The following is a 14808-nucleotide window of genomic DNA, read 5'->3' on the forward strand; positions in this document are numbered from 1 at the left end:
ATAACATATCAAGAAGCATGTTAAATCATTTGGCAACACCTCCCTTTGATCCCACATCTCTCAATTATTGCTAACATCCTCTGCAAGACATACAAATAGACTTTGAAATATGAAACGAAAGCATTTTTTCATATAGGTATAATTCTCTGCTGGCCAGTGAGGAAGAATTGATATCGAGGTTGAAGAAGGATGCTTTGCGTTGAAGGATAATCTGTTTCTTCCATTTGCAACATCTTGACAAGTCCTTTTTAATCTAGATTTATAAAATAATGGCGATATCATTGAGTTAACCGCTATTAAAGCATTTATCGTCTGTATTTCCCATAAATATTTCTTGTTAGGCGTTTTCATCAATATTTTATTATGTATTCTAAGCGTCATGGTCTTTGTTTTGTTCATCCGTTCTTATGTAAGTTATTTTAAAAGTTGTTATGATATCATTCACTTCACTGCCATCCTTTTCTCTTTATCTCCTCCGATTCTCAATCTATTTGGTTTGAAACTGAATTTCTCAGCTGATGGTTGTAGTTAAAAGCATGGACACTCAAAACATGATTTCGATGTGTATCCGAGCAGTTTTCATGCATAGAACCAAAGTTGCACAAGATTACACATAGTCCTTTGCCTGACCCATTTAGAAAACACTTATAGTAATACCACAGTATAACTGTATGAACAAACGTCAACTTTACATGCACCGAACGCATTAAAGGCGAAAGAAAATGTGAGAAACTTCCTCATTATCTTTTGTTTTAAATTCTTTTAAAAGAGTTCGGCTCATGTAAAGTTTGACGTTTCTAAAGGCCTAAGTTCACCAATTGAAATAAGACAATATCAAAGTGACGATAAAGTATTAAACTCAGACAATAAGCATAGCTTGGAAGACAATAAGCCGAATTATGAACAAAAGAAAATTCCGTTTTTATTAACTTTTGAGTCTCACGAGAATAAAAAACGTGAGGTTTCTCACTCATGATTATTTTAATAATGGAAAGCTGGCATCAATGAGCCCAGTTTTAATTGTAGACTATTAGGCATTACAGACTTAATTACTTTACAAATACCTACTTTTATTAAAACGATTTCGTTTCTTCCATTCCTCGTAAACCTTGCCACGACATCTTCATGATCGTAATTTAGATATTCCTGCCAAGAATCGATGCCCCCATACCAAGATCTTTGGAACGACCACCAATAATCACTATCCATCTTCTTTTGGCATTGACACGGAACGTCTTTTCTCTTCTACCAAATAAGAAAGTACGGAATAACATCTACAACAACCAATTTCTTCAAAATACATCGCGCCTGTATCATTTGCCTTAACCTCAACAAGAAATTTCCAAACTTTTCGTCAAGAGATCTTCGACATCTTCGCTCGATCAATATCAATTAGAAAATAGCATGCAGGCAACTTGTTGAAAAGTATTTATTTCTCTTCACCAACATAATCAGAGTTCATGATTGGCTCAAAGTAAAACGAAGAACAATACGTTACAGGTATAGTAAATCTAAAGCGCTTGCTGCTTTGTTTTATTAACTTAATTTGAAAACATTTAACATATTTTTACAATCCAATCAAACTGTGAATGCAAATTATTTCTATTTTGAGATCCTTCAAGGAAACGACAACCTAACGCCATTTTGGTTGCGTTTACACTATACCGGATTCGTTCATCACGACATCTTCATTTGCTTTAAAGGGGTAAATGTTCGGAATAGAGGCTTATTCAGTTGACAGATTTAGTCCATTCGATTGTGTTTCTGACGTTGAACAAATTCCCTGCCTTTTAGTAGAAAGGAAATTTAACCTGCTGCGATAGTAATCTGGTATAGTGTAAACGGGGCCTTCATTTCTCAAAAGGTTTTGTGAAACCCTTCCCTTGGGAGTGAGAGAACAACGGAATGCTCGCCCCGTTCGATGACATTTGCATTGTAAATAAGGAAAATCATCCAACATGGCGGCTATGACGTAGCTTGCTCGCCGAGAGAACTTTTCCCTTCTTTACAGACGTCGGAATTCTTTTTAACTCACTTAATTTCGCTTGATTACATCACGGTAAGCACAACTGCATGGTGTATACAAATGAGTTATCAAGTTAGTGGCAGTCTTTGACGATAGAAATATTAAAACATTTTCATTTAAACAATTCACATTGTCCATAGGCATTTTTAATACAATATACAATCAAAGTCAAAGAAATAGCTCTATTTACAGAATTACGATCCACCTCGATATGAAGCACAACAAACAAAATACTACGAAAACCGGCGAACTTCATAATCATATGTAAAATGTCCACTGTATGAAGTACAGGAAAACTAGAATCAAGATGATGTGATCCTCCAGTAGTTAGTCTTCAACTCTAAAGAAATAGATAATTGACCACGTTAGGGTAAATATCAAAAAAATTAGTTGCTGTAGGATTTAAAAGCAAACACAAACTAAATCATTCTAACCACAAGAGCAACTACATATTGAATTGAGGTTTTATGTGTAAACCTTTACAAGTTTTATACCTGTAATTTCCACCGACTTGATTAAATAATTCTTCAATTTATAGAATGCTGTTTGATACGAAATTAGTTACAGCAAATCGTTTACAACAACAACAAGACTGAAATCTATCATGTCGACGATGTAAGAAAGGCAACTACTCAATGAAAAACTAAAGCATTTTCATCTAAAGTGAATATTTTGAGCAATATGTTGGATTTATACCTGACTCAATGCCATCACATCGATGATAATATTTGCCCTGAGACTCTTTGTGAGATATTATCATATGCAAAACTTACCCTCTTGTACCTTGACTACCTTTCTCCGCCATTTTGTCATCCTTTGACGAGCTCACTTCACTTCCCTGTATTTCGTTACCTTCAATCTTCTCATCACGTTTGCCAGCTCTGTCGTCATGCCGATCACGTGGTTCATCATGCCGATCACGTGGCTCATCACGATTTCTGCTACGACTGCGATCATCACGTCTACTACGTCTACGATCACGACTTCTGTCACGGTCTCGGCTCCTGCTACGATCTCTTCGACGATCCCTTCTATCCCTGTCACGATCCCTCCTATCCCTATCACGATCCCTTCTATCCCTGTCACGATCCCTTCTATCCCTGTCACGACTACTTCGGTCACGATAACGGTCTCGATGGTAATTTCTATCTCCATCGCTCTCCCTTCGGCGACCACGATCTTTATCAGAGTTTCTTTCTTTGTCTTCAGATTTCCTATCGGTTTCGTTGTTCGTTGATTTCTTCAACCAAGGTCGACTCTGGTGAATTTATGTACGGTTCAGTGAGATATAAGAAAACAACAACAGCAGAGATACTTAAATAAAAGACAGCACATTTCTAGTGCGACAACGTGCCTTCATTTCTTCAACTGCAGCTTTAATTTGCGCGTATCCTTTGTGCTGCTTCCCTTGTAAATGATCATCTACTCTTATCTGAGCATCGCCAATGATGAGAAATGCACCACAGACATCACAGACTTCCATCAGTTTTTCCTGACCGTTAAAACTTGGATCCTTTACCTGGAGTAAACAATGTCCAGAGAGAATACATATAGCACACGTAAGTTACATGTTTGTAAATGTAGATCGTCCAGGTTGGTATAGTCCAGAGAAGGACTGTTTTTGTTGTTGTTCAATGACGTTTCGACAACCTTAGCGGTAGTCATCTTCAGAGTAACCCTTTCTCAACATCTGTCAAAACGTCAGTCAACAACAACAAAAACAGTCCTTCTCAGGACTATACCAACCTGGACGATCTACATTTACAAACATGGAACGATACTCCCGGGTTCAAACCATTTACTTTAACACGTAAGTTCGTTACCAAATCAACTGCAAGAGAAAGCCTTACCTTTGATGTAAGTAAATCACGTTCTTCTTTTAATTGTTCAACAAGCTTCATCATACCTTGCGCTTCTTCAACCTTTCCCTCGCATCCAAGTTTCTCGGCCTATTGTAACATTTTAATATTCACCCCTCTGTTTCCATATGCAGTTTACTTGTTTTTATCATGATGAAATTCACCTATGATTCATTAGCATTTTATTCCTTTTCCCATCATGAAATTCACCCGTGTTGCCATTAGAAATTTTTTTTCCTTTTCTCATAGTGAAATTCACCTATGTTTCCATTGGCAGTTTACATATTTTCCCATCATGCAATTCACCTGTGTTGCCATTTGAATTTTTTTCCTTTTCTCATAGTGAAATTCACCTATGTTTCCATTGGCAGTTTACATATTTTCCCATCATGCAATTCACCTGTGTTGCCATTTGAATTTTCCTTTTCTCATAGTGAAATTCACCTATGTTTCCATTGGCGTTTACATATTTTCCCATCATGCAATTGCCATTTGAATTTTTTTCCTTTTCTCATAGTGAAATTCACCTATGTTTCCATTGGCAGTTTACATATTTTCCCATCATGCAATTCATCCATGTTTCCATTACTAATTTACATATTTTCCCATCATTCAATTCACCCATGTTCTATCTGCAATTTATTCATTTTCCCATCATGCAACATACCTGCTCGACCAGAGAGTTGACTTTCTCCGTTAACTGGGCTTCCTTCTCTCTATCACCTTCATTATTCAATTTTCCCAATTGTTTTTCCTAAAAGATCAGTTCAGGAAATGTTTACACGCCGGTACGGATACACTTAGCAACCTAGCGTTAGCTACCTTCATGAGTTCTTGAGAAGTTAACAGCCGTGAATGACCACGACGTATTCTTCGATCAACATCAGACAGAAGTGACTGCAGATAACGTAGAAAATCTTCTTCATAATTCATTGTCCCAAATCTTCGTGATGTTTTATATCTAGTTAGTAAGATTTATAAGGATTCACATCTAAGGAACAGTAGGGACGTTCAGGGTGATTCAGGATGGTTCAGGGCATGTATCATATGAAGCTTTTCATGTTCATTATGAACTTACTCTTCTCTCAATTTGTCATCATGGATTTTTTCACAGTATCCTATTGTAACAAAAAATAATGATATTGTAGCAAACAAATTAATCCCCTCAATAACTATGACTTTGCTCCTGTCAATAAAAGTGATTCTGCTTTTCTGTGAGAAATGCAATTGAGTTCATTTTACTGAGATAAGGGAAAATGAGTAAACTGCCCCATTGTGCCAGTTATTAAAGGATTTTTGCCATTTAATTCAACCATTCTAAATGTTTTAAGCAAAAGTGTTTCTAATTAATGCTTGTATCAACATAAGTCGACGTGACTAAGTGAATTTTTTGAAAACTCATGCGAGTGATGGCAAGCGCCAAGGTAATTTGTACCTCAACTGTAAACAATGTTATAACATCTCTCAATTTTGATCTTTAAAATTATTCGTAATTTAACTTACCCAGATCTGAACGCGTGTTAGTAAAAAGATCGTGAGGACAAAATCCTGCCAGGAACATTTTGCAAACCTAAAATATGCAAAATTAAAATTGACACACGTTGCTCCAATCCGCGCCATATTTGATTTCCTTTTTTCTTCAAAAGCATCAACATTAAATAGAAATTCAACGCTAACCCAGGATCCGACCAGTGCAAACTGGATTTCTTGTCTTGTGGGGCTAGATTTCTATCTCTGCCCATTAATTCGTCAAGTAATTGAGCTTGGGAAAGCATTTTTAAAACGACAAAATCACGCACTCCAACACCACGATACTCCTTTAGTCATCCCAGCAAATTTTATGTCTATTGAGCCCACGAGCAAAATGTATTGCTCAGCGTTCGTAGCGGCCATTTCCGAGCAGAATGCAGAAATGAAACGAACATTGAGAAAAAAATGGAAGGATGAAAATACTGCAATCAGATCATGTGAACCTTGGATGTCAGAAGAGTTTGGTGTTAGTTTAGGTCCTTTTTTCTTTGCAATAATCTTGGATATGGGGAGGGATTTTTCTAGGAAGATAAAAGAACATTAGAAGATTGGTGGTAAGACAGTTTTGAAAAGTAAATTTAGTGCCGAACTTGAAAAAGGGTAGAATGAACAAGCGCTGAATAAGGCGAACTCAATCCTTGACCAGACGACAATTTCATAAGATATAAAATAAAACAAAATCCAAAAAAAGGCATCTTGTAAATTTAATTTCATGTTATCAAACAAGACAATTAAAAGTGTAATACTTTCGTTTTATTTCAAAACCAACAACAGACAAAATGAAATATTGCAGTTGTCCTGTTTCATAAGGAGAACTCAATTTGGGTCTTTTTATTTTTCTTTATGATGGCCTTGAAAAAATTTTGAATTGGGATACTTTTTAGACAAAAAAACTCATATTGAAAAGCGGGCTCAAGCTTTAGTTCATCGATATGTGGAATCTTGATGGATTTTGGTAACTTATCATGTGATATTTTACTAACAGGGAGTAACATAATACAACAGCAATGCAGTAAAAAGTGCTTTAAAAACAATGCAGTAATAAACAAACACAAATCTAAAAAATATACAAACAAATGACTTTAGAGCAATATTTTGTCCAAACTAAATAGTTTATACTTGTGTTGTATAATCACAAAAATATGAAATCATTTATGGTAAAAATGTTTGATGTGTGGTGAAGAAATGATAGATTCACGTTTCATCAATGTCATCTTCAGAAAATACTTCATCAATATTTGAGTATTTATGGATAGTTTGAATGTGACGAAAATCTGCTGGAAAATGGACATACTTCTTCTACAAAGATAATAATAAAAGCAGTCCAGTCATTGTTAATTATGTCATTGTTTGCAACGACGTCATAACGTCCGCTTGATTACGTCAACTTAGCATGACGTCATGACGTCATCAAATTCTATGACGTCATTAGTTTGACATAACAGAATTTTCACGTATTTTTCGGCAAAAGCAATTTTCAACAATTTATCACAGTTCAATAGAAAAAAATAATAAATTTAAACAACTTACCAGATTTCCTTTGGACGAAGAACTTTTTAAAATACTTTTTGCAGGCTTACAATCGATCATGGAGAGTTCCGCGAGTGATTTTGATGATTTCAACATCAAAGATTGTTTTTGAAAATCGCCCGACAATTGTAGTTCCGATGAGTCATAAACACAGCCTGAAGACTTCGTACTGCCTTTCGTCTGGTTCAAAAAAGCCCCTTCGTCATCAACCTTCAACAAAATCCAATTCTTCTTGTCATGAGAGACATCTTTTGGCAAAGGCATATTATTAGAACATTCATTAAAACTTAAAAGAACAGTCCACTGTTGGAATTGATTTATAATCCAAACAGCCAGCGATATATTGCTTTTTAATTCTTCATTTTGAAGACGTCCGCTTCTTATTCGGTTCGTATTGTCTTCCAGCAGTTCAACTAACGCTTCGTTCCTTTTAGAAACGAATTTCTTTTGCAAAATTTCATCATCATGCACACCCATTGCGCTGGTTTTTCATAGCTTCAACTCCGTTTTATCTCCAGGTACGAGTTTAAGATGTGCATTAAAAACAAAAGCAACGAATATATTAAAGATACCTGTCAACGATAGCTCAACAAATCACTAAACACCACAGAACACAGCTGTTCATTGTTTTAAACACAAACAAACAATTGCTTTGCAGTTTCTGTTTACTGTATTCAGGATTCACGTTTCTTCCAGTGGTATTTTATAGTAAATGAATGCGATTACAAAGATCTCTTTCTTTCGCTGTTTGACAAAAAAATGAACAATGAAACAATTACTACAAATTGTTTATCTTTCATGCAAATAGGGAGTGGGGGACATAGAGGTACGTCATTGACTTAGTCACAAATATGATCATATGTATCCTCTATGGTACTTCTTATTATTCGCGTTTCATGCAGAAGCCTGGTAATGTGTGCATATTTAATTCGTTAGTAAATAAGGCTAGTTCATTGGTTGATTCAAATTATTCTCTCGTTCTTATTGGTGACAAAACAAATAGGAGTTTTCATGCAAATTAGGAGTTGTTTTCTTCTTGACTTGATTAATGTCGTTTAGTTTGTTAAAGCGAAAATATTTTCGTTCTTTTTAATTTTTACCTGTGAAAATACGGATATTTACTACGAAATGGCATCTGTAAGTATTAAATGATATATATATGTGTTTTCTGAAGGCAAATTCAAACTGGAATATTTAGAATTTTAGTGAGTAAGTGTGTAGACTTTTATCATAGCAATATTTTTATGTACTACTGTAGCTACGTGTGCATATTTAAAAGCGTACTGTTTGTGTTACAGAGAAATTTTTTTTTAAGCATAGCTGAATATGTTCGCGTTGATTGATTTTTAAATCATGCTTCCCTTTTAGTTGTCTAATAATGTGGAAAATTTTTCTCCCCAAATCATCAAAAGAGTAGCCAAAGAGCTGCAAGAACTATCATCAAATCCTCCTGAAGGAATCAAGGTGTTTACATCTGATGATGACATCACAAATATACAAGCCACGATAGATGGGCCAGGTTGAAACATTTTAATCATTTTAAGTTGCAGTTTCCTTTGATGTCAACAATGGTTACTATAATCCCTGTTTACTCCTAACTATGATCCCTGTTTACTCCTAACTATATCCCTGTTTACTCCTAACTATGATCCCTGTTTACTCCTAACTATAAACCCTGTTTTCTCCTAACAATGATCTCTGTTTACTCCTAACAATGGTCCTTCTTTATTCCTAACAATGATCCCTGTTTACTCCTAACAGTGATCCCTGTTTACTCCTAGTAATGACCCTTGTTTATCCATTTTTCAGCTGGAACACCGTACGAAAGTGGCATCTTTAAAGTCAAACTTGTTCTTCAACGAGATTTCCCATCCAGCCCACCTAAAGGTCCATTTTCAGCATGTTATGTACACTCAATGCCACAAATTTTTCATAGTGCTGTTACATTTTGTATCTAGGCTTTTTTACGACGAAAATCTTTCATCCAAATGTTGCAAGCAATGGAGAAATTTGTGTTAACACGCTGAAGAAAGACTGGAAAGCAGATCTTGGCATCAAGCATATTCTTTTGGTAAGAAAATATGTTTCCTGATGTTTACAGTCGTTTCTTACAACAATTTTTTCAAAGTGATTTTTTTGTTATTTAGACCATTAAATGCCTGCTCATTGTTCCAAATCCTGAATCAGCATTGAACGAAGAAGCTGGTAAGTTATTACTTGAAGAATATGAGGATTATTCAAGAAGAGCGAAGATGATGACCGATGTTCATGCAAAGTCATCGTCCCAGAACAATGGTTGTAGTACCACCTCGGACATTAGTGATTCGAATTTTTGTGGCAAAAAACGTGGACTTAATGAGAAAACAATCGACAAGAAGAAAAAAGATAAAAAGAGGGCACTGAAAAGATTGTAAATAAAGTATCTATGTTCTTTAGGAACAATGGTATAATGCAATCTTGACTTTTGCTTTAGGATAATTTTAACCGTAATTTATGTATTATAACTTCTTTGAAATTATGCTGTAGGAAAGGTATTACCCTTACTCAAAAAAAAGTAGGAAAAGTGAATAGCTTTACATTTCCATTATCGAAATGTTGTTAAAGAGAATGTCTGTGTCTTATGCAAATATTACCATGGGCCGAATAATGACGATGACTTCCGAGAAGTAACGAGGAAAAATACTTTAATTTCATTTTGTAAAATGCAGGCGATAAATGGTCTTTTGATCATTTGTAAATTCTACCCTTAGAATACCCCTTTAAATCAACTACATCATTCATTCCTCTTGAGTTTTCTGACTAAAAGTGCCTCAAATCCTCCTTAAATATAAATGTTTGAAATGGGAGAGATTTCTTCTCGGATTAAAACGGTAACGGCCGATACCGCACGCTGTCGATGTTGATACGATTGAAGGAAAATTAAAAAATTAACGTCGGTTTAGTGGTAAGTTAATACTTAACTCAATTAAAGTCTCGTTTTTGTTTTACCGGATGACAAAAGAATTTTTTGTTCGTTTTTATTGATGGAAGAGGATAGAAGGTAGAAATCAAAGGAGGAAGCAATCTTCGCATAAAGTACGGTACTTTTTATATAGTAGTTCGTTGTACGCTGTTTGAACTCAAGCTTCCTTATAGATGGAGAAAGAATCTGTCGAAGAAACACTTCCTTCGTTTTTCCAACATGAAAAATTGATCATAAACTGTTGGCAGTATCTGACAAACGTCGGTCAACGCCGTCCACGGACGATAACGTTCGCCGTATTATTTGCAATCATTTCCTTCACACCATTGTGCGTATTCATCGTGTTTGCTCTGAGTTCGTTTCTCTTCTTCGCGATGGTATTTCTACTTCTCGAGGGTACCTTCCTTGTATTTGGTTTGCTGCTGTTGTTCATGGTTTTGTTCAGCGCAGGGATAGTTGCATTGGGCATGTCGATTGTAGTTTGGGCGGTGAAAAATGTGGTTAATAACTGGGCTGAATGGTTAAAAATACCACCAGTTTAGGAATTTCATACACAAACACACACGCGCGCGCAACATCATTTAAAACTATAAAAACTTTGAAAGAAACACTTGCATTAAGCAATGAGCAAAACTGTACATATGAATGCATTCTCGAGTAATACTGTTTGAAAGCAATGTAAATAAGTAATTAATTATTTAATAAATGCATACAGTATACGAAGATAACGGTAACTAGCTACATAACTAAAGCTATGATTCCGCAAGAGAAACTTTTCTCGAGAAATGACATAGGGGCAACACTCTGTTACACCTGAGTTATTCTATTGACTTTGACTCATTTTATACGTTTTTCAGTCGTTAGAAAGAGCTTTAAGTATCAAGAAAAGCGATTTTTTCTTTCTTTCGAATTTCTCTGAGAAATTTCGCCAGTGGAATCTATTCTGAACTGAATCCTTAGAACTCAGGAAATCAAACATTAAACCTTGCAACACATTACAAATTTGCAAGAGTGCTAACTGAAATACTCCTAAGTGTTGCTACATGTCCATTTGTACCCTACTGCAACATAAGTGCTTCCAAATTCTGTCCAAGAATAATATCTTTGACAGCATGAAATACGAAGCGAATATTTTCCGTGTCTGTAGCCGTTGTAAAATGATGAAATAAAGCCTTTCTTCTGTCTCGTCGACGACTATCAAACATTTGCAACAAGAAGTCTTGAACATTACCTAAATTGTACGGGTCACCTTCGAAGTTCGGGAAATATGTTTTGATTGAGGTATGCGTGATTTTCTGTTCCAACAAATCCGTTTTGTTAAGGAACAAAATCACAGAAACGTTGACAAAGAATCTATTGTTCACTATCGTTTCAAAGATATCACACGATTCAATGAGCCTATTCGTCGTCCTGTCCTCCATCAGCACTTGATCAAATGCGCTAGACGACACGAGAAACAAAATTGCTGTGACTTTATCAAAGCATTGAAACCATTTTGCTCTTTGCGATCTCTGGCCGCCAACGTCGACCATTCGGAATGGAACACCTTTTATATCAAAGTCATGCTCCACAATGCCTTTAGTCGCTTTCCTGGCGTGTAGTGCGTCCTGCTTCGACGGAAGATAATCCTAAAAAGTCCAAGAGTAATTAGCATAAATTGCGCAAGCAATCGGAACTTTAATCGACATTTATACACGAAATAAAATACAATAGAAAACGAGATTTAAATAAAGACAAATGTTTCTTAGTACCACGAAATTCATACAAAAAGTGCAGAATTACTTTAGAACAGTAATGAAATGTCAAAGCGCAAATAATTTTACAATATTAACTATAAATTAACTACATGTTTTAACAGTAGAAAAATAATGTCATATGTATTGTTTATCATATATTCATCAATCATCATTTATTGTTTCATTGAACAGCTACTATCTATATATAACTGGGATTGCCAACATGTGGTACTAAAAATAGATTTTTCAATTATTTGTTACAAAAAACAAGCAATCTCTGAAAGGTATGGGAGAGCAAAGTTGATGAATCTTTGAGAGCCAAGGAATGCTTCAACTAGTCCAATATATAGTCAACTTCATTCTTGGAGAAGTGTCTTCACAAGATGGTAAAAATGATCCGATACTGTTGCTTTTGATAAAATTGTTATTGCAACATTAAAGCTTTAAGGTTGAACTGCAGTATGGTGTCCTTGACAGCATGAAATACAAATTTAATGTTTTCAGTGTCAATGGCTGTCGTGTAATGGTGAAAAAGAGCTTTCGATTGTTCTCGTCGCTTGCTGTTGAACATCTGTAGTATAAATGTCTGTACATCACTGAGCTTATGTGGATTGCCATCATATTGGGGAAAGAAATCTTTGATGTTTGTTGTCTGGACTTTAATCTCAAGGAGGTCCGTCTTATTGAGGAAAAGTATTATCGAGACATTACTAAAGAACTTATTATTCACAATTGTTTCAAATATATTGCACGACTCCACAAGTCGATTGGTCGTCCTGTCCTCCATCAACACTTGATCGAATGCACTTGACGACACAAGAAATAGAATTGACGTAACTTCTTCGAAGCACTGAAACCATTTTGCACGCTGGGATCGCTGTCCTCCAACATCTACCATTTTAAATGGTATGCCTTTGATGTCAAATTCATGTTCCACTATGCCCTTGGTTGCCTTTCTCGCGTGCAATGCATCTTGTTTCGAAGGCAGGTAATCCTGCAACACAAACACACAACTATGGTCAACTATGATGAAATTCATTGATAAAATTGCTCAATATGTATAAATTGTTAGTGAATTGAGAATAACAACGAGAAAGGCAACCAATGACAGCAGGAATATTTGTGCTACAAATTATGATAGCTGTCTTTAAGCAGCCAACAGTATCAATTATGACTTTGCGGTAGACAACTAACATTTGAAGTATTTCATTAACTAAAATATTTATGGATGCTAAATATTCATCATTTATCAAGAGAATTTGGGTTAGACAAGCATAATTAAGTGAATTAAAACATTTCTATGAAATAATTGTGTATGATTATTAATTAAACATAAATTTGAGGAATTATTTAGGAACAATTTGGTAGTAATGAAATGTGTGTCAAATTTAATATTTCAACACAATTTCCTTCATTTTATACAAAGCAAAGTTTAATAATATTCAACAACATTTAAATATAAAGTGACTCAACAGTTAATTCAATCAAATTGGCATAAGCACAGTATTTGAAGACAAAAACTTCTTCTAAGAACAAGCTAAGATACTAAATACACTAACAAAAATTGTAGTGTTACTTCGACAAAAAATTTTAAATTCAATGCAAGCTGTTCCAAAATGTTTATATAAAATGGAAAGGAACTAAACCATTGTAATATCAGTAATATTGTAGCCTCCCTGGACTCTTAAAGTAATTAGTTATTTTCAATAAAGATCATTGCATGAGTATTAAAAAAGTTTTCACCATCAACAACATTCGAATGAAGCAGTTCAAATCACAACTGTTATTTTTAATTCTGACAAGGCTGCACCACCTATACCCCAAATTATCCATTTCATGTAATATAAGCGACCGCAAGGAAAAATTGACTAAATTCTTCGAGTACATTAACAGTGTCGAAAAGTATTTGGAAATGTTGTCAAATATTCTCAAGGGCAATATGGTCGCAATTATCTATTTAAAAGCGTTCTTTTAAACTTACTGGCAATCCAATTCTGTGCAATTGATCAAGAAAATACTTCGTTGAGTCCCCCTAAAATGGAGATTTGAAAATAGCATCATAAACAATGCGAACACACGTACTTGCATTTGAGAAATAGAAAAACAAACGTTTTTCTTTAAAACGCACATTTGTAGCAACTTAATTGCTACTCTTTGCAGATATTTGTTGTGACAATTAGACATCATTTTATTTTTAATGAATGATGAGAAAAAGTATTTATCTCTCGCAAATTTTATTCTCCAGACATCATGCAACGTAGTTAGTTCACTTCATCAAGCTCAAGTCCTTCAAAAGATCAAATTTCTCAGCGTGTTAATAATTCTTGTTGAAAAATCACTTTAGCCAACCGCTTATAAGCGAAACAATTAAAACACAGCACATAAAACATTTCAAAACAATCATGTAAAATATAATAAAAGAACTTGATGTTTACGGGATAACACTGCACTTGCATTGTAATGAGGTAGTTATTTAAACAACGCCATATTTAAGACACAGAATATATAAGGCAGACACATACCAATTGAAATTCTCTCCGACGATCATAAGCAATTTGAATTCCTTCATCTTGCCATAATTTGCTAACAGCGTCGACATATTGCAGAAACAAATTCGTCTCAATTTTTTGGGGTGCTTGGAAATCGAGAATCGTGCGAGCGTATCGCTGATTATTAGGGTCTCCCCAGTCAATACCAAGTTTTCTTCTAGCATCCGCAAGAACCTTCATTCCTTTTAAAATATTGCTATAGACAATAGGTCTGAATTCAGACAAGGCACTAACATCGTAGTCTTCGCCATGGATAATTCGCATCTGTTTCAGAAAGGTGCTTTTGCCCGATTCCCCGGCGCCAAGAAGTAAGATCTTGACTTGTCGCCGAAAGCGCTCCTTTTCGCGACTGAGCTTTTTATCTATGTCTTTGGATGTCTGCTTTGCTCGCTTCGCCTCATCGTCGAGACAACAGTCAAATACCATGATTTAAAAGCACATAAATTTTGTTCAAAACTCCAGTTCAGTCATTTCCACACCCACTAGAAGCAAGAAGGCGAAGGGTGGTTGAGGTTGGGAGAATATAGCATGCAATCACATAACTTCCTCCACCCGTGTGATTGGTTAAAACAAAAGCATGATAATACAATGTTTTCATAATACACAAGATTTACGC

At 35.2% G+C, this 14808-nt stretch overlaps 3 protein-coding genes across 5 annotated transcripts; 1 reads left to right on the forward strand and 2 right to left on the reverse strand.

The window, feature by feature from the left end:
* Positions 1-2135: 2135 nt before the first annotated feature.
* Positions 2136-7745, reverse strand: LOC124447714 (luc7-like protein 3). 2 transcript variants are annotated; one of them, XM_046998687.1, is made up of 11 exons: positions 7518-7745; positions 6946-7155; positions 5562-6714; positions 5389-5455; positions 4964-5003; positions 4708-4846; positions 4553-4639; positions 3877-3975; positions 3381-3545; positions 2800-3284; positions 2136-2366 (listed from the first exon to the last, which is right to left on the reverse strand). In XM_046998687.1, the coding sequence occupies exons 3-11, from the start codon at positions 5658-5660 to the stop codon at positions 2354-2356; spliced, it is 1194 nt and encodes a 397-aa protein (XP_046854643.1). In that variant the 5' UTR covers positions 5661-6714; positions 6946-7155; positions 7518-7745; the 3' UTR covers positions 2136-2353. The 2 variants fall into 2 exon arrangements, with proteins under 2 accessions (XP_046854643.1, XP_046854642.1); XM_046998686.1 differs by having other exon boundaries at positions 5562-5936; positions 6946-7661.
* Positions 7746-7968: 223 nt separating this feature from the next.
* LOC124447716 (ubiquitin-conjugating enzyme E2 S-like) lies at positions 7969-9548 on the forward strand. The gene is made up of 5 exons (XM_046998690.1): positions 7969-8082; positions 8314-8464; positions 8755-8832; positions 8904-9016; positions 9093-9548. Exons 1-5 carry the CDS (start codon positions 8074-8076, stop codon positions 9357-9359), a joined length of 618 nt encoding a protein of 205 aa, XP_046854646.1. The 5' UTR covers positions 7969-8073; the 3' UTR covers positions 9360-9548.
* Positions 9549-10504: 956 nt separating this feature from the next.
* On the reverse strand, positions 10505-14689 carry LOC124447715 (guanine nucleotide-binding protein subunit alpha-13-like). 2 transcript variants are annotated; one of them, XM_046998689.1, is made up of 3 exons: positions 14166-14689; positions 13625-13675; positions 10505-11535 (listed from the first exon to the last, which is right to left on the reverse strand). In XM_046998689.1, exons 1-3 carry the CDS (start codon positions 14616-14618, stop codon positions 10966-10968), a joined length of 1074 nt encoding a protein of 357 aa, XP_046854645.1. In that variant the 5' UTR covers positions 14619-14689; the 3' UTR covers positions 10505-10965. The 2 variants fall into 2 exon arrangements, with proteins under 2 accessions (XP_046854645.1, XP_046854644.1); XM_046998688.1 differs by lacking the exon at positions 10505-11535 and adding an exon at positions 11565-12637.
* Between the last annotated feature and the right edge of the window lie 119 nt (positions 14690-14808).

The sequence above is a fragment of the Xenia sp. Carnegie-2017 genome, unplaced genomic scaffold (assembly GCF_021976095.1).
Source record: "Xenia sp. Carnegie-2017 unplaced genomic scaffold, XeniaSp_v1 HiC_scaffold_23, whole genome shotgun sequence".
Classification (NCBI taxonomy): domain Eukaryota; kingdom Metazoa; phylum Cnidaria; class Anthozoa; order Malacalcyonacea; family Xeniidae; genus Xenia; species Xenia sp. Carnegie-2017.

Excerpts from the sequence above, each read along its gene's own strand:
- LOC124447714 (XM_046998687.1), bottom strand. The coding sequence starts at position 5,660 with ATGCTTTCCCAAGCTCAATTACTTGACGAATTAATGGGCAGAGATAGA. Across the intron at positions 5,004-5,388 it reads TAACACGCGTTCAGATCTGG|GATACTGTGAAAAAATCCAT; the intron begins GTAAGTTAAATT and ends TTGTTACAATAG. Across the intron at positions 3,285-3,380 it reads CTGCAGTTGAAGAAATGAAG|AGTCGACCTTGGTTGAAGAA; the intron begins GCACGTTGTCGC and ends TAAATTCACCAG.
- LOC124447716 (XM_046998690.1), top strand. Across the intron at positions 8,833-8,903 it reads CCCATCCAGCCCACCTAAAG|GCTTTTTTACGACGAAAATC; the intron begins GTCCATTTTCAG and ends TTTTGTATCTAG. Across the intron at positions 9,017-9,092 it reads GCATCAAGCATATTCTTTTG|ACCATTAAATGCCTGCTCAT; the intron begins GTAAGAAAATAT and ends TTTGTTATTTAG.
- LOC124447715 (XM_046998689.1), bottom strand. The coding sequence starts at position 14,618 with ATGGTATTTGACTGTTGTCTCGACGATGAGGCGAAGCGAGCAAAGCAG. Across the intron at positions 13,676-14,165 it reads GTCGGAGAGAATTTCAATTG|GGGGACTCAACGAAGTATTT; the intron begins GTATGTGTCTGC and ends TCTCCATTTTAG. Across the intron at positions 11,536-13,624 it reads TGCACAGAATTGGATTGCCA|GATTATCTTCCGTCGAAGCA; the intron begins GTAAGTTTAAAA and ends TGGACTTTTTAG.